This window comes from Notothenia coriiceps, unplaced genomic scaffold, assembly GCF_000735185.1.
Source record: "Notothenia coriiceps isolate Sejong01 unplaced genomic scaffold, NC01 NC01_scaffold00037244, whole genome shotgun sequence".
Taxonomy (NCBI): domain Eukaryota; kingdom Metazoa; phylum Chordata; class Actinopteri; order Perciformes; family Nototheniidae; genus Notothenia; species Notothenia coriiceps.
Window position 1 is genome coordinate 20,894,131 of NW_011369945.1, and position 27,249 is coordinate 20,921,379.

Here is a 27,249-nt window from a genome sequence, read left to right on the forward strand (position 1 = left end):
GGTTCCTTTGGGCTTGGAAAGGGGGCTTAAGTTTGAGCCAAGGTGTGGGTGTGTGTGTGTGTGTGTGTGTGTGTGTGTGTGTGTGTTCAAACTTAAGCCCCCTTTCCAAGCCCAAAGGAACCTTCTTAGGACATTCNTGTTCACCAACACGATTTTCCCCTTTTTTTCGTGTTGCACAGCACGATTTTAAAAGCAATGTATTTCTATTGGTAGTCACAGCTTCCGGTCTTCCTATAACACGTAATGCTGTGAGACTACCAATAGAAATACATTGCTTTTAAAATCGTGCTGTGCAACACGAAAAAAAGGGGGAAATCTTGTTGGTGAACACGAATCAATAGATTAAAAATCGTGTTGGTGAACACGAATCAATAGATTAAAAATCGTGTTGGTGAACACGAAATGCCATGAGACTGAATTGCATTTGCATGTATCAGATGGGAATCCCACATACAACCGACAGAGAAACACTTTTTATTATATCTAGACTCTTTGTCAACACATTTATTGGTGCTGCAGCGCAAAAAAGACAATTTACTTTTGTTATTATTTGTGGTATAGTGTTACACCTGCCAAAGGATGTCTACGTGTTCTAAGGATGGCACTCCAAGCTGTCGGTTGTGTTTTTCCTGCCAGACTGGATGAGGCAATGGAGGCTAATTGGGGCTCACTGATCTGACTCTCATTTGAGGAAGTTCTTCAGTTTGCCTCTCCTCAAACATGTTTTGATATTGTTAATGTCCCCAATAAAATAACTTAGCGTCTGTGACAAAACTCCCTCCTTCCAAAGCCATGTTTTGAATTCAAATGATATTCAAATAAGCACAAGCTGCTAGTATCTATGCTTTTCCTCCGCCCAGATCCTTTTCCCTCGGAACTAATGTGAACAAACTCTTTTGTGCTTATGAAAATCATTCTTGTTCTGTATGCTAAACGACACCCAGTGGTTTCCAAGGTTTGTCTTGCTGGCAACCTTTCTTTCTGTTCCAGGACACGTCAATGACATAATGTATTTCCTGTTATACCTGTCACGTCTGTAATTCCAATTGAATTGTCAAGGACCTGTGAGCAACTAACCCACATGAATCAATATTCATTCTCTAGTCTCTAAAAGTACTTCCTTATTCACCTGTAATTGTAATTCATTAACTCTAAGAAAGTAACCTATGTTCAAAGTGAGCAATAGAGAGAATATATAAAACATATTTTTGTATGCAAATGTACTTCCTCATGTCCACATGTATAGCACACAGATTAAATGCATTTCCTTGAGGGGGAAATGTCAGGTTAAGTGCCATTACAGAAGTGTGTGATAAACTAATGTGTCCTTGAGAATCTCCCTGTAAACAAACACAGAAGTCTCTGACTAATGTTTCATGATAAGGCCGGTCAGTGATTAATTTACTTTTCATTCAAAGCTAACTTGTCTTGTTTTCCTTTCCCAGGAGAACCGGCTGAGTTTGACCCAACGTTCAATGGGCCCATGAAGAAAAGGTAACACTGTCCCTGGTTTTTCTTTGTTTTTTTTACAAATAACTCCTTAAACTGCAAATCCTAAACCCAGCAGATTGTGTTTTTCCAAAGTTCCTGTTGACTGAATCACGTTTGTCACCCTCAAGGCAAACTTTGATGCAAAGGTCAGCCTGTTTACAATAACCTCTCCCTTTCCTCCATCAGAGGGTGCACTGATATCATCTGCTGTATCCTGTTTATGGCGGTCCTCCTGGGCTACATAGCAGTTGGGATTTTAGGTGAGAGTAACCTGACAGCACCAACACATGCCCCACATATCACATTCTCCTCTCTGCGTCCTTCTTTGTTCCACTAAATTGGAAAAAATAGCAAACAAAGGTTGCATAGTCTTTTCAAGTTTCATGAATAACCAGGAATACCAAAATGAACTTAAATGTGCATTTTTACATAGATGTTTTTGTTAACATGTTGAGATGTATTTCAATGAAATCCTTGAAGTATTATTTATTTATTTTTATTTGAAAGTTTGTTCCTCTATACTCCCTCTCTCACACTCCTTTTTTGTTCGAAACACTAAAAGTGTGATTTTATGGGGAAAGGTAGAAAAGGAAGTGCCACTTCCTTTACAGTCTTTCTGTCAAAATACAGACAATACAAATATGTGTGTCTCTCTTTGTTTCTCTACCTTGGTAGTACATCTGCAATTACTCAATAGAGTTATTGGGGGGACACAATAATATATATTTTAAAATATTATTTTAACTAAGGTTTTGTGTCTCCTGTGATTTCCCTTTGAATGAATCTATTCTATTTCTTCATCATAATTCCTCGATGCATCTTAAAAAAAAAAGATGTACGTTTTATATGTTGAGAAATATCATTACGTACGAAATGCTGATTTCCACTACAACATCCAGTCAGCGGCTCTTTATTGCCCTGTCATCAAACTCATTGCAGCACTTATAACTCCCTCTTATCTCGAGTCAACAAAGAGGCCAGATAAGCCAAATATGTGTCAGCGACTGTGTGCGTCCCAAATAATCAGATCCATAGAGGCAGGTCAAAAGCATTGGTTAGCTATTGTCGAGTTGCTGTAGTGGAGGAATCTACTGGCTATTGTTAAAACATAAGGGCTAAATTAATCCCTAATAAAATACTTAACATAGTGTCTAGCTCAGATGAAGAAACGATGCACTTATATGACCTTTGTGCCCTCTTGTGGTTGGACTGAACATATTCATCAATGGCTGGTATCACACTAAATTCTGGGGTGTAAAAAGGCAGTAAAGCCACTTTGGTGCATGCAAATGTATATATTTGTTAAAATCTTGCTTGATGACATACTAATTTTGACAACAAGAATTGTGTTCTGTGACCCAATCTTTATATTAGACTGTTACAATTTGTTGTTAAAATGCTGGTAAAGAATGGGGTTGAATATGATAACACTGCCCTCTTGCAGAAGTACCGTTTCCTCAGTGCCAAAGCATGGAGCGTGACTTGCTGTCAATATCTTACCTTTTTTGTGTTTTTTTCCTATTAGCTTGGCTTTTCGGTGACCCAAGACATGTTCTTTATCCAAGAAACTCAACTGGATGGTTCTGCGGCATTGGAGAGAATGAGTAATTCAACCTCTCGTCTTTTCGAAAAACGTTAACATAAAGAATGTGCATTTTAAGTATTTCAAATCTTTCTCTCTCAGAGGCCGACCCAACCTGTTCTACTTCGACTTCATCAAGTGTGCCACATCTGTTAATGTTATGGCAAATGCCCTTAACGGTTTTCAGTGTCCAACCATGCAGGTAAAGAAGGCTGCTTTTGTTGTTTCTGATGATACTGGTCGGTTAACTGTACTATCCCAGTGTCCCAGAAATAATCACCTTTTTTCTCTACCTATAGGTGTGCGTGGAGAGCTGTCCCTCTCAGTTTTGGGCTGTGGGGATACTGTCATATTTGCCTAATGTAAAGCCAGCAGACGTTTTCAATCAAACTCTCTGTGTGCCATCCATAGACCTGGCAACAACTAAGTTTGTAAGTCCCATTCTTAGAAAACGTTGTGTGTTCCTTTAAAAAAATCCCAGATGAAAGATTTGCTTTGATCATTTTTAGTACATTTAACATTTTGTATTATGCTTTATAATTTGCAAAATAGTACACTTTGATTGATTCACGTGTAATTGTTAAACTATGTGATAATGTTCTTCTCAGAGTGTTCAAGACATAGTGGACAAGGAGCTGTGTCCTTTCTTCTACATGCCCACGGCCTCTGGTGAGTTTAATGCTCCTATAGACTACATTGCATCCATATTAATATTGGTCTGATGATACATGAGCACTATAGCAGGGTGGGTATGAGTTTCATACGGCTGCTTATTTAGAATGTACATTAACTTATTGTCACTGTTGTGTATTTGATGCATGATGGCTTGTGATGGAAAGTGCCTTAGATATCAAGGAAATTATAGTCTTCAATTTCAAGCTGATTTGATTATTTTCTGTTCTGATAGTGCTGGGGAGATGTTTGCCCGATATCACAGCACTGGACAGGGTCCCTTCGTTCTTCTCAGAAATTCCAGGTTTACCCTCCTCAGTCAACGACACAGTCAACCAAATGATGAACGGCACAGGGTAAGATACAGAGTTTCCTCACCTCATCGTGGGTTGAATGAAAAACTCATTCTTTGTTTTTCAATTGCTTTGACTCATTTCTTTGAACCAACCCTAACATTTCCAAAGTGTTGGATGTAATCATCACAACTGTTTCATGGGCAATAACATATATTTCTGCAAAAGGTGGTAACTTACTCAAGGCATTTCATTTGTTCCCGAACAACCTAGTTATTGTTTGCAAATGAAATTAAGTTTGTTTTATATGTGAGCCTTACTCTTCAGAATATTTAGATGTTTTTTTTCAACTCTAGGTCAAAGTTTACAAGGAAAGGTCAATAAATGATATAGTACAAAGAAAAACGCTATGCTTATGTGTATAGTATACTTGAATCAATGGCAAATTCAAATCTGGTGAGAATAACAAGAGCATTGTTCAGAGATTTGAATTTACGGTTTTAAAATTACGGTTGTAATTCTAGTTCAATAATCGAGCCAAAGGGGAAGTAAAAAACTGTAAATCACATATAAGGACACACCAGATACAAATGTTAACCCTGTTTCTCTCTCCTCCTGATCACCAGCACACGGTAGGTCTTCATGAGTGTTTGTGTCGGCTCTTTGTGTAGCAGATAGTTTGTAGTTGCTGTTGTGGCCTTAGATGCTGTGTGAAACACTCGCTTGTGACTTGCGGGGTTAGTAGAAAGTAATGTGTATCTCTCTTACAGCAGATTCATTTCTCCATTCTCTCTTTCTCTATTCTGATTCTTTGGGGTTATGTTTATCTTTTTAGTCTTTACCACTTCATTTATTTTTGTAACTTCCAACAGGCTGTATTCTACGACGGAGTAGGCTATTAGGGCCACACTTAGAAAAAAAACCCAGAGATTTCGAGAAGTCGTAATAATAAGAGAATAAAGTCATAGTTACGAGATTAAAGCTTTATATATACAGTCTACGGATTAAAGTCGTAGTTTCACAAGTGACTTGAGAAGGAGACAACAGCAACGTCCTGCAATACAATGAGATCTTGTGAAGCAGTACTTTAGTTTAGGTTTCTCAAATAACGAAATACTTAATCCTTTGGCACATCAGCATCAGATTATCATAAGTATTAGAACTTTGAAAAGGTTGTGCAAGAAACTATGTCTATTATTTTGAAGAAAGAACCAAACGGACTTGGAGGAGATTGTCTCCTTTCTGCAGGAGGAAATGTCTGGTTCTGGCCGACTACAAGGCTATCGTTGGTTACATCTACGAGCTGTTCAAAGGGATTTGTTGTTTCACAAGAAACTGAGAGACTTGTAATCAAGGCTTTGGATCCAGAAGGAGTCGAACGATAGCCTTGTAGTGGAATCGGAATGAGCTCCCCATTGAAATCAGGACAGCAGATAGCCTACATCTTCCGGCGCAGACTGAAAACTTAAACCTGATGTACTTGTATGATTCTGTTTTCTTCAAGTTTGTATCTTCTTGGTCGAATGCATTTATTGTAAGCCGCTTTGGATAAAAGCGTCAGCTGAATGCAATGCAATGTAATGTAGTCGGCCAGAACCAGCCATTTCCTCCTACAGAAAGGAGACAATCTCCTCCAAGTCCGCTTCTCAAGTCACTTATGAAACTACGACTTTAATCTCGTAATTATGACTTTATTCTCGTAACATTACGACTTTATTCTCGTAACTATGACTTTATTCTCGTACTATTACGACTTTATTCTCGAAATCCCTGTGTTTTTTTTCCTCTAAGTGTGGCCCTCATACTCCGTCGTAGTGTTCATTGTTTGTTTATTAACACATTTTTTTACTCTACCCTTCTATCTTCATTGTTTTTATTTCACTAGGCCTTTTTTACTTCTCACTTTTACTGATGCATCTTGTCCTTGCTTTTTCTCATTAGGGACATTGTGAATGGCTTCAATGCCAGAGACATTGGCATCCGCATCTTTGAGGATTTCGCGTCGTCATGGCCGTGGATCCTCGTGTGAGTTACCCTGCAGAGCTACACCTCACATACACTGCCAATTATTGGCACTAATACAGAAATACATTTCCCTTGAGATTATCCTGAGCTGAACTCCTGGAAGCATCAATTAGCATTACATATTTGTTTGTTATAGTACTTGGACATAATGTATCTTTATTTTATTATATTACTTCTGTTATTATTCTCATCTTTGCAGACCAGGTCTTTGCATTTCTTTTATATGCACCTTATTAGCCACCGGTCAAACTCACCCATCCATTCAGTAGTCTTTTAATCTAATCTATGTCTTACAATTGAATAGTGTAGGATTTGATCATCATAAACATCTTCATTCTTCAACTCTGGTATTATATTAACCTCATGTTTTCTATACCCTTTTTTTCTTTTTCGTAATACCCATGTTATATTCCCTCTCAGTGGTCTGGTAATAGCCATGGTGGTCAGCATGCTGTTCCTGTTGCTGTTGAGATTCACCGCTCCAGTGATGGTATGGGTGCTCATCGCAGGACTCCTGGGTGCAGGGGCATACGGTAAACACATAGAGACCTCAGTGTCTCCCACTACCCAGAAACATTTCTTAAGCAACATGTATATAAAAATGTGTGTAACGGAAAAGCTAAAGACTAGATAAATAACTTGGTCCACTGTTCAAATGTAATGTGTAATTTAACTTTTTAAATATTCTTCTTAGTAACTCTAACTGATTGCATGAACAGGTATTAACAGTAAAAAGTTATATGTAAAGCTACGTAGCCTCTCACTGTTACATTGTTGCTTTTCTCTTGCAGGTATATGGCACTGCTACTGGGAATATAGTAACTACAAGAATGCCTCTGCTACAATTTCTAACATCGGTTTCACCACCAACTTTAACGTTTACCTGCAAGTCCAAGAGACCTGGCTGGCGTTCTGTAAGTCTGCTTACCAAGATCATGAAAAATAATGTTTTTCTGTACTGTTTACTAGTAATGAAAGCTTATTCTATAAAGCTTGTATTATTTAAAGCTTATTTAAATTATGTCAACCATGAAGCTTTTACTTAGGCAAATAGTAGAACAGGAAATAACTAATGACATCATAAAGGCCAAATCACATCCAAAAATAAATGCAATAAAACCATTGTTGATATACAGAAGACACTTCAGTTTTATAACACCACTTGATTTATGACATTGTAAATAGCTTCTGGTAAAAGATAACCTTAATTTAAAAGTAACTGCTCTCCGCAACTGTAATTGTATTCCGTGTTGAATTATGTCAGCTCACATTTTTGCGCTTAAGTAGGAGTTTTTCCTTCTTGTCACGCTTTTGTCTCCTCCCTCTCAGTGATAATCATATCTGTGGCGGAGGCCATCATTCTCCTGACAATCATCTTCCTGAGGACCAGAATCCTCATCGCCATCGCCATCATCAAGGAGTCCAGCAAGTGAGTCCTGACGGTGTACAATAAACTTATTTTACTCTCTTTTAATTACCCCTTATATTAACCCATGTCTATGTTGTTCTTTAATCTTTCTGTGAAGAGTGCATAACTTTAAATGTGTGTGTTAATATTCTACAGGGCAATCAGTCACATGATGTCCTCTCTGCTCTACCCTCTGGTCACCTTCGTTCTCGTGCTGGTGTGCGTCGCTTACTGGGGCGCCACTGCTTTGTATCCTTCATTTTTATGTTTGCATTTGTTTTTGTATTTCTATGCATGCTGTCAGTCACAGTGTGCCTTTTACCAGATCAAAGTAAACGTGTATCTAAGCTGCACTTCTATAAAGTCCATAGTGTCTGTTGTTCTCTTTAACTGATGAATGAAAGATATTTGGCCACTTCAGGAGGCCCCATCTACAGAGTGGTGGCTCTGAACTCCACTATGAACGACTGCAAGAGTATCAACGGCTCTGTGGACTGTGACCCTCAGGTGAGTCGGCAGGATGGGAACACGGAGAAGTTTATCTCAAAATGTTTCTTTCATAGCATTAATATCCACAAGTGCCTTTTTTATTCAAAAATGCAAACTTGTAAACAAATGTCTTTTCAAAAGTTATACATACAAAGTATTAGGAATGTGTGTACGTATTCACAGATATTTCTTTCATTTGTGGAATTTGGTTGTGTATTTTCAGATGTTTACACATTTGTATTAGCATTTGTTCAAGTTGTTTATGCTAGATTACACTTTTACACATGATTGTAGATCTAAATTCATCATAATAACACTCGATACAAATTGTGACCTACATTGTAAACTTCTTACATTGATATCTTTGGTTGAATTGGCAAGTAGAATTAATTTGGCTCTGTTAACAGTCAAATTACCATCACTTACTATCATACAATTATTTCCCCTCTAAAACTAAATGACTAGCCATCAGAAAGGGATAAACATAAAATGTCCTTTCACCAAAGATAATGCATGATCTGATAAGTACGAGGAGACGTCATACTGTTTATGCTAAGACTCTTCACAGCCTCTCAACCACTGCACCATTCCACTTTCTTTTTCTCCATCACCCACTCACTCATTCATTCTTCTCTCAGAACTTCAACACGTCAGACTACCCAGACTGCCCCTCAGCCAGCTGCATCTTCATCAAATACAACGAGGAGGGTCTCTTCCAGAGGAACCTCTTCAACCTGCAGATCTACAACGCGGTGGCTTTTCTCTGGTGTGTCAACTTCGTCATCGCCTTGGGCCAGTGCACGCTGGCAGGGGCCTTCGCCTCCTACTACTGGGCCTTCAACAAACCCGACGACATCCCCTACTTTCCTTTGTCTGCTAGCTTCATACGCTCTCTCAGGTGGGTTGATGAGCTGCTGTCACATGGTCACATCCTCTTACAGCAGGTGTGTCCATCCCTGCCAAAAAAGGCCCAAATGAATGCCTGCAGTCCCAAAGGCCGCTATCATTGGTTTACTGTCATCTTGTGATTCTAGTGACATGATAACGTTACCGAGGATAATGCACAAAGGGGAACCTTTTTAACCTAAAAGTACTCGAGTGCTTCACAAAAAATACTGTGTGAAGCAGTTTCCTCTAGAGGGCGCACTAGACACACAACATAACAGTGTGTGGAAGCAGACCTCAGCCTCATTTCTTTGCATTTCAGGTACCATGTGGGCTCTTTGGCGTTTGGTGCTTTGATCCTGACCCTGGTGCAGATAGCGAGAATGATTCTGGAGTACATCGACCACAAAACCAGACGTAAGGCAGATAAACCCTCATCTAACATTCACATCTCATCTTTTTTATGTTTATTCTTGTTACATGTGCTTCAGTGTAAAAAGTCCTAATATTTAGTAGTATTTATCAAAGTGTTTTTTATTCAGCAGTTCCACTTTTAGTCTTAGATACATAATATATGAATCTCATGACATATTATGTTGATTAACCTCCAGTTTATTTTCCAAATGTCTCAGTGGATACATTGCTACTAAAGATGTGCAGGCTGTTTACAAGTGGAAAAGAGTTGGAAGTGAATGTTTTCTGTTAAATGACAGGCTGCTTATTTTGTCTTTTTGTCTCCAGAGGCTCAGAATCCATGTGCACGTTTCATATTGTGCTGCATGAAGTGCTGCCTCTGGTGTCTGGAGAAGTTCATAAAGTTCCTCAACAGGAACGCTTACATCATGGTGAGGACAGAGAATTGTACAGTTGTTGAAATCAGTCCATTAGAAACAAACATTTACAATATTATACAGTATGTTGTATTTTAATAAAATGTATTGTATATATTTATTTTCTAAAACAAGTGATTTTGTTTTCCCACAGATTGCCATTTATGGGACAAACTTCTGTGTCTCAGCCAAAAATGCTTTCATGCTACTCATGAGAAATGTAGTGAGGTTTGTGTTAAAATCATGATCATGAGTTCAATTCCAATGCTGGCTGACCTCATGATGTCTGCCCAGTGCATGACATGAATATATATCCTTGTGTTAGGCGGTTTAGGTGAATAATGTTGTGTTTTTCTGACTGTGTGTCCCTTAGGGTTGTGGTGCTGGATAAAGTCACAGACCTGCTGTTGTTCTTCGGGAAGCTCCTTGTGGTCGCAGGAGTGGGTAAGGATGACGCCATGTATTGGGACGGGTAACACGAGAGAAACGGGTTCATATGTTGTGTTGTCTGTTCTTGTCGAAAACCAAAAGTGTTTATGGTTGTTCTACACGGCCATCCTGGAGGGTGGAGTGGAAAGCCAGCTGTCAGAGAGGCCCGAGTTAAGACATTGTTTAAACACGTGGATAACTGTGTGCTTTTTTATTCTCCCTTTGAAAACACTTAAAAGTGTTTGCCCTTGATTGTACAGCTTCAAGCTGACTCAAGGAGATCTGTGACTGGCCTATTCTCATCTACACACGTCATCAGTCTCTTGTTACAGAAGTTGTCAGACACAGCCAACTACTATCCAACATGCAGTACTGAGAATACTGAGCCCTTCAGTCAAATGCAGGACTTTGCATTGTTTTAAATGGCAATGCTTCAGATTTCAGTCCTGGTGGATTTGACACTATTTACTGGTGTTAACAGCAAATACAGTTTCGTACTACAGGTAAAAATACTGAGAGCAGCTAATGCAAATATATAAATATTGCCCTACGCTATCCAGTGGGCTCAATCACCATTGTGTTACATGTGATGTGTTTGATTAAAATCAGTTTTTATTTTAGTTTTATCTTACAGAATATTGTGTAAACATAATCCAAAAAGACGTGTTCTTATACAGTGAAGCCCAATACACTTCTAGATAAATGCATAACAGGAAATGGAAGGAGAAACTGAAATCTTATTTTTTTTCCAGGTGTCTTGTCCTTCTTCTTCTTCTCTGGACGAATATCGCTACCAGGCAACACCTTCCGCTCTGAAACCCTCAATTACTACTGGATGCCAATTATTGTAAGTCACAAATGTTTCTCCTTAGTATTTAACGTAAACAAATTCAAAGTATGTTATAAATCCTTTCTTTCTTTCACATCTGTTTTTGTAGACGGTGGTGTTTGGAAGCTACCTCATAGCCCACGGATTCTTCAGTGTGTACAACATGTGTGTCGATACACTCTTCCTCTGCTTCTGTGAGTAGATATTTACAGTTTAGCACCATTCATGTTGTTGATATAGAAATACATCCAACATGAGGAACCTATTGAAGCCGTGAGAGGCAGGGGGCAAACACAGGAGAAACACAATTTAGATAAGACTTAGAAAATGGATCACCAAATGTGTTCTCCCTTGCCTCTCACGGTGCCCGTTTCCTCCTCACGTTGGTATGATCATTATGTTTTTGTGGAAAGATTTTAAAACTTGCAAATATAGTCAAATATTTCTTACATGTTGATTTGAAGCTAAGAAGCTTAAAATGTAACTTGGATACATGTTTGTATTGAACAATACGCACATAATCAAGCACACATGCTCTGTTTGATCACAATGTGTCTTTCCTTCTCACAGTGGAGGATTTGGAGCGTAACGATGGATCTTTGCAGAAGCCTTACTTTATGTCCAAAAACCTCATGAAGATCCTCAACAAATCCAACAAAGCCCCGAAAAAGGTTAAAGGGAAAGAATGAAATCATTTCACCACCTAGGTTTATGATGCCACACTAACAATGTCACAGAATATCAGGATCTATATTTTTTAATACCTTTTCAATTGTTTTTCAAACAAGTCTACTGAAACTTATTTGCTGATTTTGCACCTTTTCTTTTTTATTGTATATATGCAAATGTGGTATTAATGACTGTGCACATGAAAGGACTGTGAAATTCAAAGTGTCTTAGACATCAAATGTATTTGTTTGTTAAAATTGTTTTTCTTTGTCTCATGACAAAAAATCCCCAAATAATTTTATTTAACTCTTAACCATTTTTACTGGCTTATAGCTGTATCTCCGTTCCTTTTAGACTTATTTATCTTGGGTTTGTTAATCCAGTTTAATGGCTTTTAATGCAAGTAAGAGTTTTACCTGCAGCAAGTTATTTTCTATTTTGAATCACGTTCTTTCGTGGATGATTCATAAGATGTATTTTCATCAGATGGAACAAAAATAAATAGCAACAGTAAAAAGTAATATTTTTAGATATTTGTAAAAAAAAAAGAGTTATAAACACAAAACATTATTTACAATCCCAATAATGGTACTGATTATATGGATAGGTTGTTAATATGTACATGACAATACTGTTTGTCTTCCATCAACCTACTGTACTTCCGACACTGTCACTGTTTCTCCCCTTCAGAGATGCTCCTGTACATGTAAACAATCATGGTTGATATTATTTACTATTCTTTGGTTTTCTTGTTTATCAGATAACCCATTTACATGTTTCTTCCTTTTGTGAAGCCTGCAAATACAGAACCATAAAAAAAAATTACTCTTTAGAAAATCTTCCTTTTCTGCTTGAATTATTAAACAGATGACATACACAGCTTAAACAAATATATATGTAGTTTTTTAAATCCAATTACATAATATTAAAATGTAGATAGACAACTCAAAACAAAAGGATTTGTTTTTAATTAAGTTTTAATCTCTTACATCATTTGGTTTTGCACAATGTCTCCCATTTAACTCTGTCAAATCGTGACTTCCATCACTTAGTGTCACATAAGCCTTATAATACAAAAAGTAGCTTGAACAGACAGGTATGAAAGAAATGACGAGCTCCTGTTTCTCCCACAGAAAACCTTGAGTTCCTCTGACCCTGGGTGATGTTTTATTGTCCGATCCATTGCATCTAGATTAGATGAATTACTGAATTACAGCGGTATCACACACCAAAATGTGTTTGATTATGTTTGGAAGTTATAGTGTATATGTGGTGAATAAAAACTCCCATGAAGCGGTTTGTGGCTCCAGAGCTGTGTGGGGCGGAAAACAAGTATAAAACTGAAAGAAGTGTGTGTGGAGTAAGAAAGAAGTGAGTGTCACTTTTTCCTTAACTTGTCAGATATTATTAAGATGAATGCGTGTTAGTTTAGCTCAACTGCTTTAAACAGTGTTCAGTAAATGAAGGTCCACTGTGTCAGTTACAAAAGAGCAAATCTCCCCATATCAAATCACATTAGCAGGGAAGGACAAACTTTATGTATTTAAATTAATTGGTGAAGTTTGTAGGAGTTATTTGGGCTGCAAGCATATTCTAATAAAAGGAATTCACTTGATTTACAAAAGCATCTTGAGGCCAACTCGCTCAAACCTTCTGACCTGTGGCTGGTCATCCACTCAAACACGTAAAAACAGCATTTACAATATTCATATATACAAATATATAATGTTTACACACTCACTCAGACACACTGACACATAGTCAAGAAAAAACGAATCACCTTGACAGAAAGCTTCCTGTAAATTCTCCCTTCAACAAATGACTGAAAGGATTCTGCTCGTGCGTTGCATCGAGTCTGCCTTCAAGACGTATTGTGTAGATCTTATCGAGCTACTTTATTAGTCAGAACGTTTCTCTCTCAACAATTTGCTCTTTAATAAACAAACTGTGTGTGTCAGATTGCTTTTTACTCTCAAGTTGCTCGTGTTGATGCGAAAAAATCTCCCAAACTGGGGCTAAATCGTCCCTTGTTTGTACAGCTTTGTGAGGAAAGACACAACAAGTGGTTACACGCCAACACACGCTCCAATCTTTAGGACAGTTGCGTCTACAAATGACTTCACAGTGCAATGGCAGGTTTTCGTTAAGACAAATGTATAAAAAAATCCATCCGTGCTATTTCTACTTGTCTGTCTGTTCTCAAGCATTAGTCGCTAATTCTAGGAGTTCTTGTTCAATTCACAAGGAAACTGTAAACAGGAACACAAATCATTTACACTTTCCACCCCCCTGACATCGGACATGAATCATCCGCTACTCTTTGGCCATCTAGAGTAAGAAATAACAAATAGCCTTCCCTCTCTTTTCATTTAACTCCACAAGAGGAATGTGAAAAACCAAAAAAACACAGAACTAGTCTCTGCCCCAAATTATCCTTCACCCACCTCTTCCGCACCTTAAAAAAAAGAAAAGCCATGACATACCCTGATCACTTAATACTGTCTCTGAACCCCAGCAGTTATTGTTCTGGCTGTGTTTATGTACAGGTGCATGAAGAAAACAAGCGCCAACATGATTCATGATTTTGGGTTTACGCACAACTTGGGTAAACAAAAATCAATGAAGCAGTTAGCCGGGGCTGAGGAAGTGAACCAGCCTTTGCCAGGAGGGGAAAACCAAATAGATATAATACATCGTGTACTTCTTGTTTTGGGATCCAACACAATACTCCACTCTCTCTCAAGTTAGTACATGCTAGGAAATGTAGAATGAGTGTGTGTCTGTGGCTTTAGTTTAGTTTGGGTTTTTTTCCCGCACTCCTCCCTCTTGCTAATAGAGACTCCAGAGACTCCGGTCCACGTCACACGCTCAGCAGCCAGAAGAAGAAGAAGATGGCCACAAACAGAAAGAGGGAGTCCTGCCAGTTGTTACTGCCGTTGTTGAGGTTAGGGGTGCCTTGCTGATCCCCTGCATACTGGTCTGATGAGAGGGGGGAACGCTTATTACACCAGTGTCTCAGGGGATGTTGCATATTAACTTTAATTATGCTGTTGAGATGGGGATTTATTCCAATTATAAATCAAACTAATCCATCACAGGCTTTCTGCAATTTTTTTGCAACACAACAGCACATTCATTTGGTCACTGATAATTCAGCTACTTTTAGGCATGTTTAGTAGCAGACTTTACATCAGATTTTTAGCCAAATGTCGAACAATTTATGTAAAATATACAAAAAATATTGTCTCTCTTTTGCAAAGCGAGAATCTTCAGTGGATGTTGAAATCAAATTGCTTCACTGAAAATCTGAATTTATTTGCGAAATATATTTACATTGCATTTTACTATAATCAATACACCAACTTTTCTTTCTCAGCCAAGCGTAGAAAGGTTTTTGCTACATTTCGGCTTTCCAATCCAATTAATAAAACCACCTTTTTTTAAACATAAATGTTCTCTATTACCTTATCATAGTTATATATATTATCATATACTAAAGCAAGTTTTTGAAACTTCTAGCTTCAAGTTTTTAACTCTTTCCTCCTGGTTACAAATGGTGTCTCCTCGGTTTGAAATATATAAAAAACATCAAGCAGACTACACTTACAGTATGTTTCACATTCACTTGTCATCATCAGATTTGTTTGTGTCTTTTTGTTTACCTGCTCTGTGAAAGGGGTCGTTGGCGTTGAAGACTGTGGTGAAGAAGCCGAAGGGGAAAGCACCGATGCCGAAAGACATGTGAAAGCCGGTGTCCCCGAAACCCTGAAACATCTGAGGAAAAAACAGAAATAACGTTTTTAAATAACATAAACATAAAAGAGGATATTGATCTCAAACAGTGGAGGTAAACGGACTCACCCCGCCCCGACTCTCCGGCTCTGTTCTCTGTCCCTGTGGCCGAGGGGGAGTTTTCAACCTGAGCACAGAAGCATGAAATCATAAGGCAACCACACAGCTATCACAAAGAATCCCCACACAGCGCTGCAGACCCTCAGGGTACCTGGGGTCCTCTTGGCTGGAGCTCCCCCTGCCGTAAAGCGGGATGACTTTCTCTCTGCTGATGCCCGCTTTACACACAGGACACTGCTGCCTGCTGGGCCGCGTCTCCAACCACTAGACGGAGCAAGAGAGGGAGAAATGTCAACATATTCCAACACTGATCAGATGAACCCCGTTTTTTGCTGTCTAAATACTGGGGTCAGTGCCAAATGATATACCTAATATATAAAGAAAGACTAAAGATTTAAAGGGCTAGTTTGGATTGCTTGAATTCAGGTTGTATGGTACTTGTGCAAATCCATTGGAGTACAGGCACAGAAGCAAAACATTAGAGTTGTTTGCCATAATGTTAAAGCACTTTGAGCTGCATCCTGTGTATGAAAAGTACTACACAAAGAAAGCCTTATTATTCATAGTACTATGACTCATTCAACCTCACCCCAGCAGTACATTCTTACCACAAACTTGGGATTAACAGTCATTATATTCCCATAAATGGTTCCAATAATGTTTTATTGACTTGAATCAACAGTATGAGATGTTTGTTTTGCTACACTGAGAGCAAGTACAGCTCTAGATGGTAAATGAGTGAGTAGCAGACAGAAAACCGCAGTAAACAGAGCATTAAGTGCATTAGCATGTTTAAGATGCACCAGGTCAATGGACAGGTGAAGTTTCCACACTGAAGTTACATCACAGCCGTGTGCTCATTACATGTAGGTTAACATGCTGGAGGTAGAAGGCCCTACTCAGCAGCAGCTCGCTCACACAGGGGTTTTAATGTATGCACGGCTTTGCTGCAGTCTGGCAGTGTGACATCAATACAACTGGTTCATGTGACTGAAACAGGCACGATAGTCACGGTTTGACATCGAATGCTTCGACTGGCCTTGAAATTAACTGTCTTACAGCGGCTGAGGAAGTGAATAAGTGGACCAGTCCATGTGAATGTTTACAATCATTTTCATTATCAGTTAATCAATCAGTCATAGAGCCATTCAAGCTGTTTAAAGTCCATGGCAAAGCCAAGAGTGACACAACAGAGGGAATACTCACTTGATGAAGACAGGGCCAGCTGTAGAGACAGAGAAAGAAAAACATATTTTTAGTTTGCATTCAAACAACTGTTTCTTTATTAAATAACGGCACCAACATTCCTGGACACAATTGTTGTCTAGGTTAATGCAATAATTGTTAAATCTATCAAATATCTGAAAAAGGTCAAACAAATTATAATGTCCATCCCAGTACCTTCAAGCGAATGTGAGTTTTTTTTAAATGTTTTATTGTCAAACCCAAATTAAATCATTAATAATAGTTAAATATGACATAAAACAGGCAAGACTTATCTTAATGGATAGAATACATGAAAGTCTGTTCTGGCTATCTCTTAGGTTTTTCCCCCGTGTTTGGTGTAGGGAAGCCCACAAGGCAGAACCACCTGCTCGTAACGAGGTAGCTAATTAAACCTGTCCCTGCTCCCCTCATTAGTGCTAATTGGCTTCATATGTTGCCAGCAGACCTGCTGCTGCGGCATGCTGGAAGATAAGCATGCAGGTTTGATGAAGCGCCACATCAGAGAAGCTTTTTCAGGAGACCGACAACAACACAGTGGATACCTCAACCTCTTACACCTTTTCTAACTCTGTTCTTCCCACAATAATGGTCACCACAAAGAAATATGTCTTGAAATAGTGATTGAAAACCATGAAATACAGTTGGTGACTTCAGTTTTATACACCTTTCATCAGTTCAAACGTTCCCACAATAGAAAAGTCTGCCGCCGTACCTGACAAATGAAGGTGGGTTAAAGGGACTTAACTAACCCATAACAACTCATGAAGTGTTTGTCTTGTGGGTTTCCAGTTCAAGCTCTGAATAACATAATCATGCATCATAGTCTAATATGCATTATAAATTACACATCTGAACAAATGTCTACAAGCTTCCTGTCATGAAGGTATGTTCTGGATTTAAAAAATAAAGCAGAGTATGTAACTGAAAACTTGTATTCGGTATTTAACCGTGAAACTCAAAACAATGTTCTTGATCTTTCTAAATGCCTCCGTCAGAGATTCTTTTTGAGGCAAGCCTCAACAGCAAAATAACTGCAGAGGAACAGGAAGGCCTTGTTTTTATCACTTTCGGTATTTCACAGCCATAAAACATTCAACACATTGCTGCCTCCTGACCTTACACGTCAACATAAACAAACCATAAAGCAAAACACGACCTTGTGCCAATCGGCAGGCTTATCCACACATATCGACCTCGGCTCAGTGCTATTGTAACACCGGCCATCAGATCGCCGCTGAGATTGGCATTCCTGTCGCTTCAACAGCTGAACAAAGGGTAAGGCTCACGTTAACATAACAACTCATTCAACTTTGATTGAACATGTGGCCACACATATAGCGGAGCTCTGGTGACCTGAAATAACTGCTTTAATTCCAATAGGAGGCTCCGCAGCCATTCATTGAGGCCAGACTGCACAGACTCCATTATGTGACTCCAATCATTTAATAATACCAATATGTACATAACCCCAGACTGGATTGTTATCTAGTTAATCCCCTCTGATCGTAAAGTGGCAATAGACAAGTATTTTGCATTAACTCATCATTATGAAGTTACGGTTGATTGCACATAAATGGTTATAGAATTATGACACCATCTGCCTTCAAATTGGCCTTGTTTTTTATGTTCAATTATCCAGTGCAACTAATGTGAAATTTACTTTGCAATTTCGATTTAAGGTTGCAAAGGTAATCTGACGTCAACACCTTTCTTCCTTGCTGGTGGTTTCATCACAGTTTCATCACAAGAAGATGAGAGAGGTAACTTAGCAACAAAGTTACATCAACTCCTCAAACACAGCAGCCTCATTGCAACTGCATGTGAGACTGAGGGGAATTTCACTGATCAAATGTAAAACATTTACAACAAACCATAACAAACCCAATATGAAGATATAATAAGATAATGAAAACAGCATCAGGCACTGTGACCCTGCGCACTTATTGTAAACATTTAAACAGAACACACCTTATTTTACAGCCTGCACACTGCTCTGCATTTTCAGTAAACAGTTTTATTATTTTTAAAGGTAACTTTCCCCTTGTAGATGTGACAAGCAGTCACATTTACCTGTGAGTATATTAATCATCAATTTTGCAGCTAGTTTCTAATTTCCAAACATCCCTTCTGGGCTGAATGGGCAGTTAAAAACCCTGGTTTAGGTCAAGTTATGTCACATCTTGCACATGATTGTCATACGCAGCTAATAAATAAAAAAAGTGGGCTTCTCTGGTGTGTTGAGTAGAAACCTCGACACTGAGGATAATATAACATCTGTACTCACAGAGAGGACTGTTTATATGCATCAGAGCACCCTACTATCTACTTCCTTAAACGTCCCCTCTGTTTAAAAAACATGTGTGCAGACCCAAACAGATGATTATCATTTAAATCTACTTAACGTACGTCATTTATAGGTTTGAAGAAGTCGCTTCTTCTGTTGTATGACTTTTACTGTTGATTATAATGCCCTTAGGTTTGACCCTAATCCTAATCTCTTCTCTCTAATCTCACATTAGCCTGAACCTGCGAGCAACACGGCCTTCAGTCAACACTCGTGAATGAGCCTTTGCACACGTCACTGCATTTGTAGAAGTTGTTTAAAGGTTGTGCCTTTTTCAAGTCTTGATTAAAACAGAGAAAGGAAAAAAAAAATCACAGTTAAAGAAGAACCTACTTTCACTATTGATTAGCTATTAAACTATGATATGAGCAATTCCTAAATACCTCACAGCAGCAAGTTTGTATCACAATTTGATTGAGTAGGAATATAGCTGATAGTTATTTTTTAAATCACAATTTATAGATGAATTGTGCCTTTTTTATTTAAAAAAAAACAAAACAAAGGAACGACTTTTTCTATCACAAATCGGAAAACATCTTTCAATATTAATCTAATGACTTCCTGTATGTGGTTCGAAGTAAAGTGTCAATAAACCAGCCCTTTTGCAGGTTTAGTATAAAGCACTTGCTGTTCTGACTACAGTTTCAGGTATAAATTAAGCCAGACTCATGTCTCATCAACATATTATAATTATTATTATTATAACACAGTTATCCACGTACAAAGATTGTGGCCCTGATCTCAAAGCTGCAAATGATCCCCAGACAGTTTTACTGGAACGTTAATGTGTCACAGAGGTTGTTAATGAGCAATGGTGACCTCTGACCTACATTCAACAATGTATGATCAGGCTGAGCCACTTCACAAGATCTGAGCAGCAAATCACATGTGCAATTTGAATATATGGGGTTATAGCCTTCAGTGAGGCATCATGTTTTGTATTTATTTATCACAACTATATCACTATATTGCAGAAAAGGAATACAAAAGGCCAGCCACATTATGATCAAGTTACAGCTGACTGGATACCTATTTTAATCCTAATCAGATGGTTTTAATTAGTTGAGCTACACCAGCATATTCCCATGAACCCTGCAGCACGACCCCCTCTGGTACAAGTACCTCTTGTTGGGAATCTCTGTCATATCATGCATGCGGAGACACAGTGCTTAAAGCGTGTTATTGGGCGTGATTCGGCCGGTAAACGCTTCTAACTGATGGTTTAAAAGAGGCCGCACAAATGGAAAACTATGGTAGGCTTAACACACAACAACAACTATCACTTCCACATCAAAATGACCCACTCCTCCCCCCGGCTCGTACCAGAACAAGTGTCCGCACATACTGATGACCGCGTCCCGGGCGGTGTCCAGACAGATGTTGCACTCGAAGGTGGCCCGGTCCCGCTCCGGTTCGCCCTCCGCGCCGCCGCTGCTGCTGCCGCCTGGCCCGTCGCGCTCGTTGCTACTCTCCCCAGCCGGGAATCCTCCTCTGCTGGCCGGCCCGCCGTCACTCGAGGTCCGGGGATCCGCGGCCGACATAATGTTTACTGTGCAGGTGAAGTAGATAAAGTACCAACCCCACCGGGCCAAACCCGAGCTAACGTCAGCCGTGTCAGAGGCGACTACAAGCGTCAGCGGACCGGACCGAGGCTGCTGCTGCTGCTGCTGTCGCTCTACCTGAATCTGGGCTTCCGCTTCCGGGGAAAACAGAGACGAGGGGGCGGAGAAAGGTTCTTATCCATGGGAGAGACTAGTGATCATCATCATCACCATCATCATCATAAATATTAACAGTGACCAACATAATTATTTTAAGGTTTTTTTAACGTCGTTTTTTGAATGATGTTTGTTTTATTATTATTATAATTTGTAAAGTTTGTTTTATTTGCATTTATTGGTCTTTGTAAGTGTTGGAACTGTCCATGATGAAGTATGTGTACACATTTAGGTAGTAGTTACATACAATAAACATTGAGGTGAGTAGGTGTTTAAATAATAAACATGAGGTTAGGTCCTGTGAATTATAAAAAGTGGATACGTGTTGTGCTTATTTTCAAAATAAATAATGTGTGATTTTCTATTGAAAACTCTTCATTTTTTTTATAACTGTCATTTTATGTATACCAGTAAGCTTTTCTTATTGCATATACATTTGTATATTTTCAAGTTTTTTTTTACTCTTACATGAACTCTAATCACCAAATTATGCTGAATAAGATCACATTTTTCTCAGATAAAGTTGATGTTTAGTATTATTATACACACTCTGTCCGCTGGGGGGCGTTAATGTTTGTTTTGGCAACAAACAGACGAAGAAGAAAAAGCTGCGCACAAAGCTGCGCAGTAGCTTTTTCTTGTATCATGAATGGTGGAGGCGATGTTTTGATGGAGTCCAGGGACTTAAAGAGCTCTATTTTCGTGTTGTAAACAATAGCTGCTGCATAAACCGATGTCTTATTATAATGCAGTAATATATCTGAGAATAAATTAATTTGGATACGTGAGAAAGGACCAGTCCGTAAAATATCGGTGGCTACGGTGGCCTTGCTAACGTTAAGCTAAGTTGTGGCAATCCTTTCATTTAATGAGCTCACCCTCTTTGAACCTGCTGTGTTTTTCTTTATACTTTAGCGTCACTGGGGATTACCTCGTTTTATTTGCGGCTATATTTATCAAATACCTTTTAAGTGAAGTATCAGAAAGTAAGGCTTATTGAGATTTAATTCCAGGGGGAGTGGTTATCCATGTCCACGAGTTCCTGCAGATACATACAATTTTGTCACAGCAGCAAACATGTCTTTAGTCGCCTATGGCAGCAGTGATGACAGCGACTCAGAAGAAACATCAGCTTCACAGAGTAAAGGGAGCAGCTCGGGGGGGCTCTTCTCTCTCCTGCCCACTCCAAAGAAGCCCGTTTCGGCAGGGGGAGGATCGAGAAAGGAGACAAGAGTGCACCGCTCAGGGGGGGACAGCAAGGCACATGATGACCCAGATCAACCACCATCTAAAGGAGGCTTGATTTCTGCCTTTATGCCTAAACCGAGGAAGAGAACAGAGCCTGTCAAAATCACTGCACCACAGATCCAGAGACGGGATGTGAGTACTGACCCGTTTCACTTGACATTTTGTAGCTCCTGTGATATTAATCAGGTTGTAATTCATGAACTATGTATTTATTGTCAACAGTCAGACTCTGATGAGGATGATGAACCTGCAAAGAAGAAAGTACAAACTCAGGTAAGAATACCTCTCACCGTCTGCTGCTCAGTTTCAGAGCTCGTCACAGTAACTGGGATTGAAGAAAAAGTTTAAAGAACACTCAAAGCAGTTTCTAAATGAATAAACATTGAAACTGCTTGCTCAGCTTGGACACCCCAGATATTAATTCAACACATTGCTTTATATTTGAGATATTACACAAATAATTCAGCTGTCATAGATGACCTTCTCATTATCACATTATTGGATTGTATCGATGTCCTAAAAAGCTTGTTTCTGCCCTCCATACACACAATAGACTGGAGTTAAAGTAGCAACTAGAACCTTTGTATCCAGTAAGGCTGAACATAAATCTAAATGGAGTAAACCAATGACAGAATATTTAATTGTATCACTTTCCAATGTTATCAAACAAATGAAATGTGGGTGCCAATATCTGTACCTACACCGCCCTGATACCCTCCATATCTCCTGCGTCTTCCAGGGTTCAGGCCTTTCCTCCCTTCTGCCACAACCCAAACACATGACCAGGAAGGCGATGGACAGATCCCTGATTCCTTACACACTCACCAAGCGGCAACCACCCAAAGGACCCAAACCTGGAACGCCCGCTCAGGGTCTGCTCGGTTCCAGCGCATCGCCCTCTGCTATCAAGGCTGCAGCAAAGTCAGCGGCTCTGCAGATGGCGAGACAAATAGCCACCGACGACCAAGATAACGAGGAGGACATATCCCCACAGAACTACTTTTCTCTGGCCGAGAGCTCCCAGCCTCTCCCCGCAGTCATCCCGAGCCTGGACCCTGAGCCTGGGCCCCCCGCAGAGCCCCTGGCACCTGCACCTGCACCTGCACCTGCACCTGCACCTGCACCAGCACCTGCACCTGCACCTGCAGACGAGCCGGGGCAGTCAGACGCCCCTCTCGACTTCGGGGCGGGTGGTGAGGGAGCCGGTCCATGGGGTGCTCAATATCCTCAATATCAACAGGAAATGGAAGGCACAGATGCTCCCCCTCAGGTAATCAGGACTCCCGAGGTGCTTTTTACAGCATTATACATGTCAGACAAATGGTTTCAGATTCTGCTGGCTGTTTAAATATACCTTAGTAATAACATAACCTGGAGAATGTATACATAAGCTCACACTAACCAATCCAGATCAGAATAAACCCTTTAGTAAATGCTTGATATTGTATTCAGTTTTCCTGATTGAAACCAAATGAATGGTTGATGCATGCATGCACTCTCACATTGTCCAGTCACGTGCTTCAGACACTGTTCACATTATAGATGCTAATCTGACACTCACACAACTGCAAGAACAGCACCTTTGAAAAAAAGGTTGCTGATTTAAAACAGGCTTTGTATTGTCGCAATGTGGTTGGTCTGTGCAAATAAACAATGTTTGGTTTCCTTATGTGTCGTTGGTGTCTGGAGCTCCTGGTTGGTTAATTTGCCAGTTTGCCGAACATTGTTAATTTGCAGAAACAACTAACATTGCAACGACACAAAGCCGGTTGAACATCAACACAATCTCCCTTTTAACATCTATGCAGAATTCCACCAACATATATACTTTGACACTCCAGAGACACCATCTTGTCTTTATTACCCCAGGTCAATCAGAGCATTCTTATAATGAACTATAGACGTTAAAGAGATAGATGAATATAAGTGATCACCAAATCATGTTCTCCTTCGATAGGGATTCTATAATCAGCCTTACGTCCAAGATCCAGAGGCGGGATCAGCAGAGGCTGATGAGCCCGGCAGCTCCGCCATGTTTGATGAGGAAGCGGTAAGAAGTTTGCTTTGTTCTTTCTCTCTGTATTGTTTTACTAAATACCTCCAATCTTTAAAAGTAGGTTAATTCTTGATGATGTTGCAGCTTCATCAGGCCAAGGATAAACCGTGGTCTAACTGATATGATCATTTCTTCTTCCTGTACTTTAGTTCATGCGGCTGCAAGGAAAACGGAACCGGGGCAAAGAGGAGGTGAAGTTTCTGGAGATCAAAGGGGACGACCAGCTGAGCAGCAACAAGCAGTGGATGACCAAGAACATAACGGAAGAGAAGCAGACCCGCCAGTCCTTCAGCAAGGTGACCTACATATAATAAAGAAGTACATCAGTCAGTCAATGGTTTGAATTGTATATAGATATGTCATTTCATTTACCAATAGTTTGAGGTGCTTGAAAATGCACCTGGAAATGCTTAAAGAATCCGACTTTGGGAAAGAGTCTTTGGTAATTTTGCAAAGAATAACACGTAATACAAGACCTTTTTTTATTTTACAGAAAAAAGGAGAGGGGCCTACAGGACAGCAGCGACGCAAGCATCAGATAACATATCTCATTCATCAGGTGAGTGCTGCTAAAGCTTAATTTAAACCTTCCATATTTGTGCAATTTTTAAATTCTGTGATCTAATTGTGCTGACGGTCAGTGGTGGCAACTGTGTAGTCTGTCCAGTTTAATATATTGTAGCCAAGGGAGGAGGTTCGAGTAGTATTTGTACATTATCTTTCAGTGGGTTTTAAAGGTTATACAGCAGGGTGTGAGTCTGTGACATGTCTGGGCACATTTAGATTCAAAGTGTTAGTTGACTACTGTATATCTGAGGGTTATACAGTAGGCTGCAAGAGGACGATCCTACACCAGGCATTCAAACAAGCACACAAATAGTAGCCACATTTCTCTTAGCCTTGAGTCCTGTAGCTTCTTGTTTGATGTACAGAGTGATTGTCTATACTATCACATTTGGTGTTGTTTTAACACCACTCAGATGGTATTTATAATTGATGCACAGGGTGGGAATTCTTTTAAATTCTTAAGCTGGTTAAACAAGGCTTTTATTTGTTTGTGTGGGGGATTTATGCCAATGTCTCCAAAAGTACAAACCCCATAAGGCGACCTGCATACTACATTCACCCCATACTGTCTGCAAGCATTTAGAAATCATAACACAATTAATTTAATGTAGAGAGCAGTGTTTTTATTTTTCTAAGAAAGACTGGTTCAAACTACCAAAAAATAGTTGATTAAAATAAAATCTATTTCTACGGTCTGTCTGGTACTATTGACTAAAAAGTGTTTGTTCAGAATTCAGGTAAAAACATTAAGACTCCGCTTGAAATGTTCAATGACAAAATAAACAAAAAGTATTTCTGACTCTGTGTGTTTGACATTTAGTCTTACAAAAGCTTACCAGGAATTTCCCTTCATTTTCGTGTTCCACAGGCAAAGGAACGTGAGTTGGAGCTGAAGAACAACTGGGCAGATAACAAGCTGACGCGCCGACAGACACAGGCCAAATACGGTTTCTAAATGTCACTCTGAGGACTCTTGGTGGCAGGTGGAAGCCCTGCATCAGAAAGTAGTATGTTCAGAGTTCCCCACACAGGAGAAAGACGTGTACTTGGGAAGAATCTATAAACACCTTTTTAAAACAGATGTTGCCCTTGCTCCTGCCCTCTCTTATGTATTTGTGTTGAATTGTTATGCAGTAGTTATTTTGTTTAACTGTTTTTTAAGGCGTCACTTCTATACAGAAAATCCAGCCATAGCCCCTTAAACCTGTCCCAGTAAGATACAGTACATTTAGGCTCTCTTCCTACAAATACATAGGTATGTTTTTCAGATTCCTGCAGCGAATCCTTGGCAGAGATCATGTTTGTGACCCTCAATATTCTCCTCTGAAACTTTGTCTTCCTGTTCATAAAGCAAAAGACTCCTTTTTTAGTGATGCATTCAGAATACTTCTTTAAAAAACGCTTTGGTTCTCTGGCATTCACACAGATGTTAGTAAAATATTATAAGCCATTCATTATGAGGAATGAACTGGAGTCAGTAGAAAGCTGTGACACATTACATATGTATATATGAACCAACAACTTTGTAATAGAAAATAAAGATGCTGTTGGAATACTTATGCTGCAGTTGCTTATGACTCATTAAATTAATGATAAATGTTGTCTATTTTGCTCTTAATTGCAGTCCCCATCATCACTGTGTCAACATTTTGCGAAACCTGGGGGGTATACTACGAAGCAGGATTTTCGCTTAGCCGGCTAAATTCAGGGAAAACTCCGGCTTTCTGGTCCTACGAAGCTGGTTCTCTTTTTAGCAGGCTAGATCTCCATGGTAACTTATGCTTAGCGGCTAACCTGGTCCCGACCAGGTTAGGTTGCAGGCTAAGAGATCAAATCAGTGAAAGCACTGCCTGCTGGACCAATCAGAGCTCCGTGTGCGGAGCGGGGTGCGGAGTTTAAAGCGATCAAGTCACATGACAGGAGAAAGGAAATACAGTTTAAACCATAGCCGTGGGAACATGTTTCAAATGGGGGGTGCTGTGGGGATGACACCAGGGCCGGTTTTGACCAATTTGCTGCCCTAGGCAAGATTTTAGCTGGCAATGAAAAACCTCTACAAAAGACCAATACACTACAAAAAGAGAAACGTATTGATATGACTATTATAACATTAGCGTTAAGAAAGCTTAATTAAATATCTGCCACAACATAAGTAACCGGATCAGAGTAACATTACGTAGCCTACAGTCCGCGGCAATGTGAGTGCAGACGTTGATGTGTCGCATTATCATTCATATCACATCATAATGTATAATATATTTCCTTATCTGAGTCAGCTGAGCCGCATCTGGCCGTGCAACACTCACAGTGTCACATACTGTAGGCAGAAGTATTATTTTAAGCAACACATTACGAAACACCCGAGTCAAATGTAATTAAAGTCAGATCGTGTCTTAGACGGGGCAGTGATATCATAAACCTGTTAATGTACGCATTCAAACACTTTTTCTTGTACCAGCTGTATTCACCTTGCAGGTGCAACTATGTGGCTTTTATCCTGGATAAGGTGTTTGAGTCATGGATGTTTAAAGTTTAACGTCTTCATATTTGTCTAATAAAAAGTTGACTTTTGATTCAGGAAGTATGACGCGCTGCGCTGTCAGTATGCTTCTCCATGTTTGTGATTGGTCGAATG

At 39.5% G+C, this 27,249-nt stretch overlaps 3 protein-coding genes across 3 annotated transcripts; 2 read left to right on the forward strand and 1 right to left on the reverse strand.

The window, feature by feature from the left end:
* The first annotated feature begins 1,449 nt into the window (after positions 1–1,449).
* slc44a4 (solute carrier family 44 member 4) lies at positions 1,450–13,989 on the forward strand. Its single transcript, XM_010793921.1, has 21 exons — positions 1,450–1,494; positions 1,678–1,751; positions 3,017–3,095; positions 3,176–3,275; positions 3,373–3,504; positions 3,682–3,742; positions 3,981–4,101; positions 5,980–6,063; positions 6,484–6,596; positions 6,855–6,977; positions 7,393–7,492; positions 7,628–7,720; positions 7,876–7,978; positions 8,599–8,858; positions 9,168–9,262; positions 9,587–9,690; positions 9,830–9,903; positions 10,049–10,119; positions 10,857–10,951; positions 11,043–11,127; positions 11,504–13,989. The coding sequence occupies exons 1-21, from the start codon at positions 1,484–1,486 to the stop codon at positions 11,620–11,622; spliced, it is 2,097 nt and encodes a 698-aa protein (XP_010792223.1). The 5' UTR covers positions 1,450–1,483; the 3' UTR covers positions 11,623–13,989.
* On the reverse strand, positions 12,562–20,723 carry rnf5 (ring finger protein 5). The gene is made up of 6 exons (XM_010793920.1): positions 20,349–20,723; positions 16,661–16,679; positions 15,606–15,718; positions 15,464–15,521; positions 15,265–15,376; positions 12,562–14,581 (listed from the first exon to the last, which is right to left on the reverse strand). The coding sequence occupies exons 1-6, from the start codon at positions 20,564–20,566 to the stop codon at positions 14,463–14,465; spliced, it is 639 nt and encodes a 212-aa protein (XP_010792222.1). The 5' UTR covers positions 20,567–20,723; the 3' UTR covers positions 12,562–14,462.
* Positions 20,724–21,356: 633 nt separating this feature from the next.
* Positions 21,357–26,184, forward strand: prcc (proline rich mitotic checkpoint control factor). The gene is made up of 7 exons (XM_010793918.1): positions 21,357–22,123; positions 22,214–22,264; positions 22,731–23,261; positions 23,949–24,041; positions 24,197–24,343; positions 24,541–24,606; positions 25,483–26,184. Exons 1-7 carry the CDS (start codon positions 21,821–21,823, stop codon positions 25,567–25,569), a joined length of 1,278 nt encoding a protein of 425 aa, XP_010792220.1. The 5' UTR covers positions 21,357–21,820; the 3' UTR covers positions 25,570–26,184.
* The last annotated feature ends 1,065 nt before the right edge of the window (positions 26,185–27,249 follow it).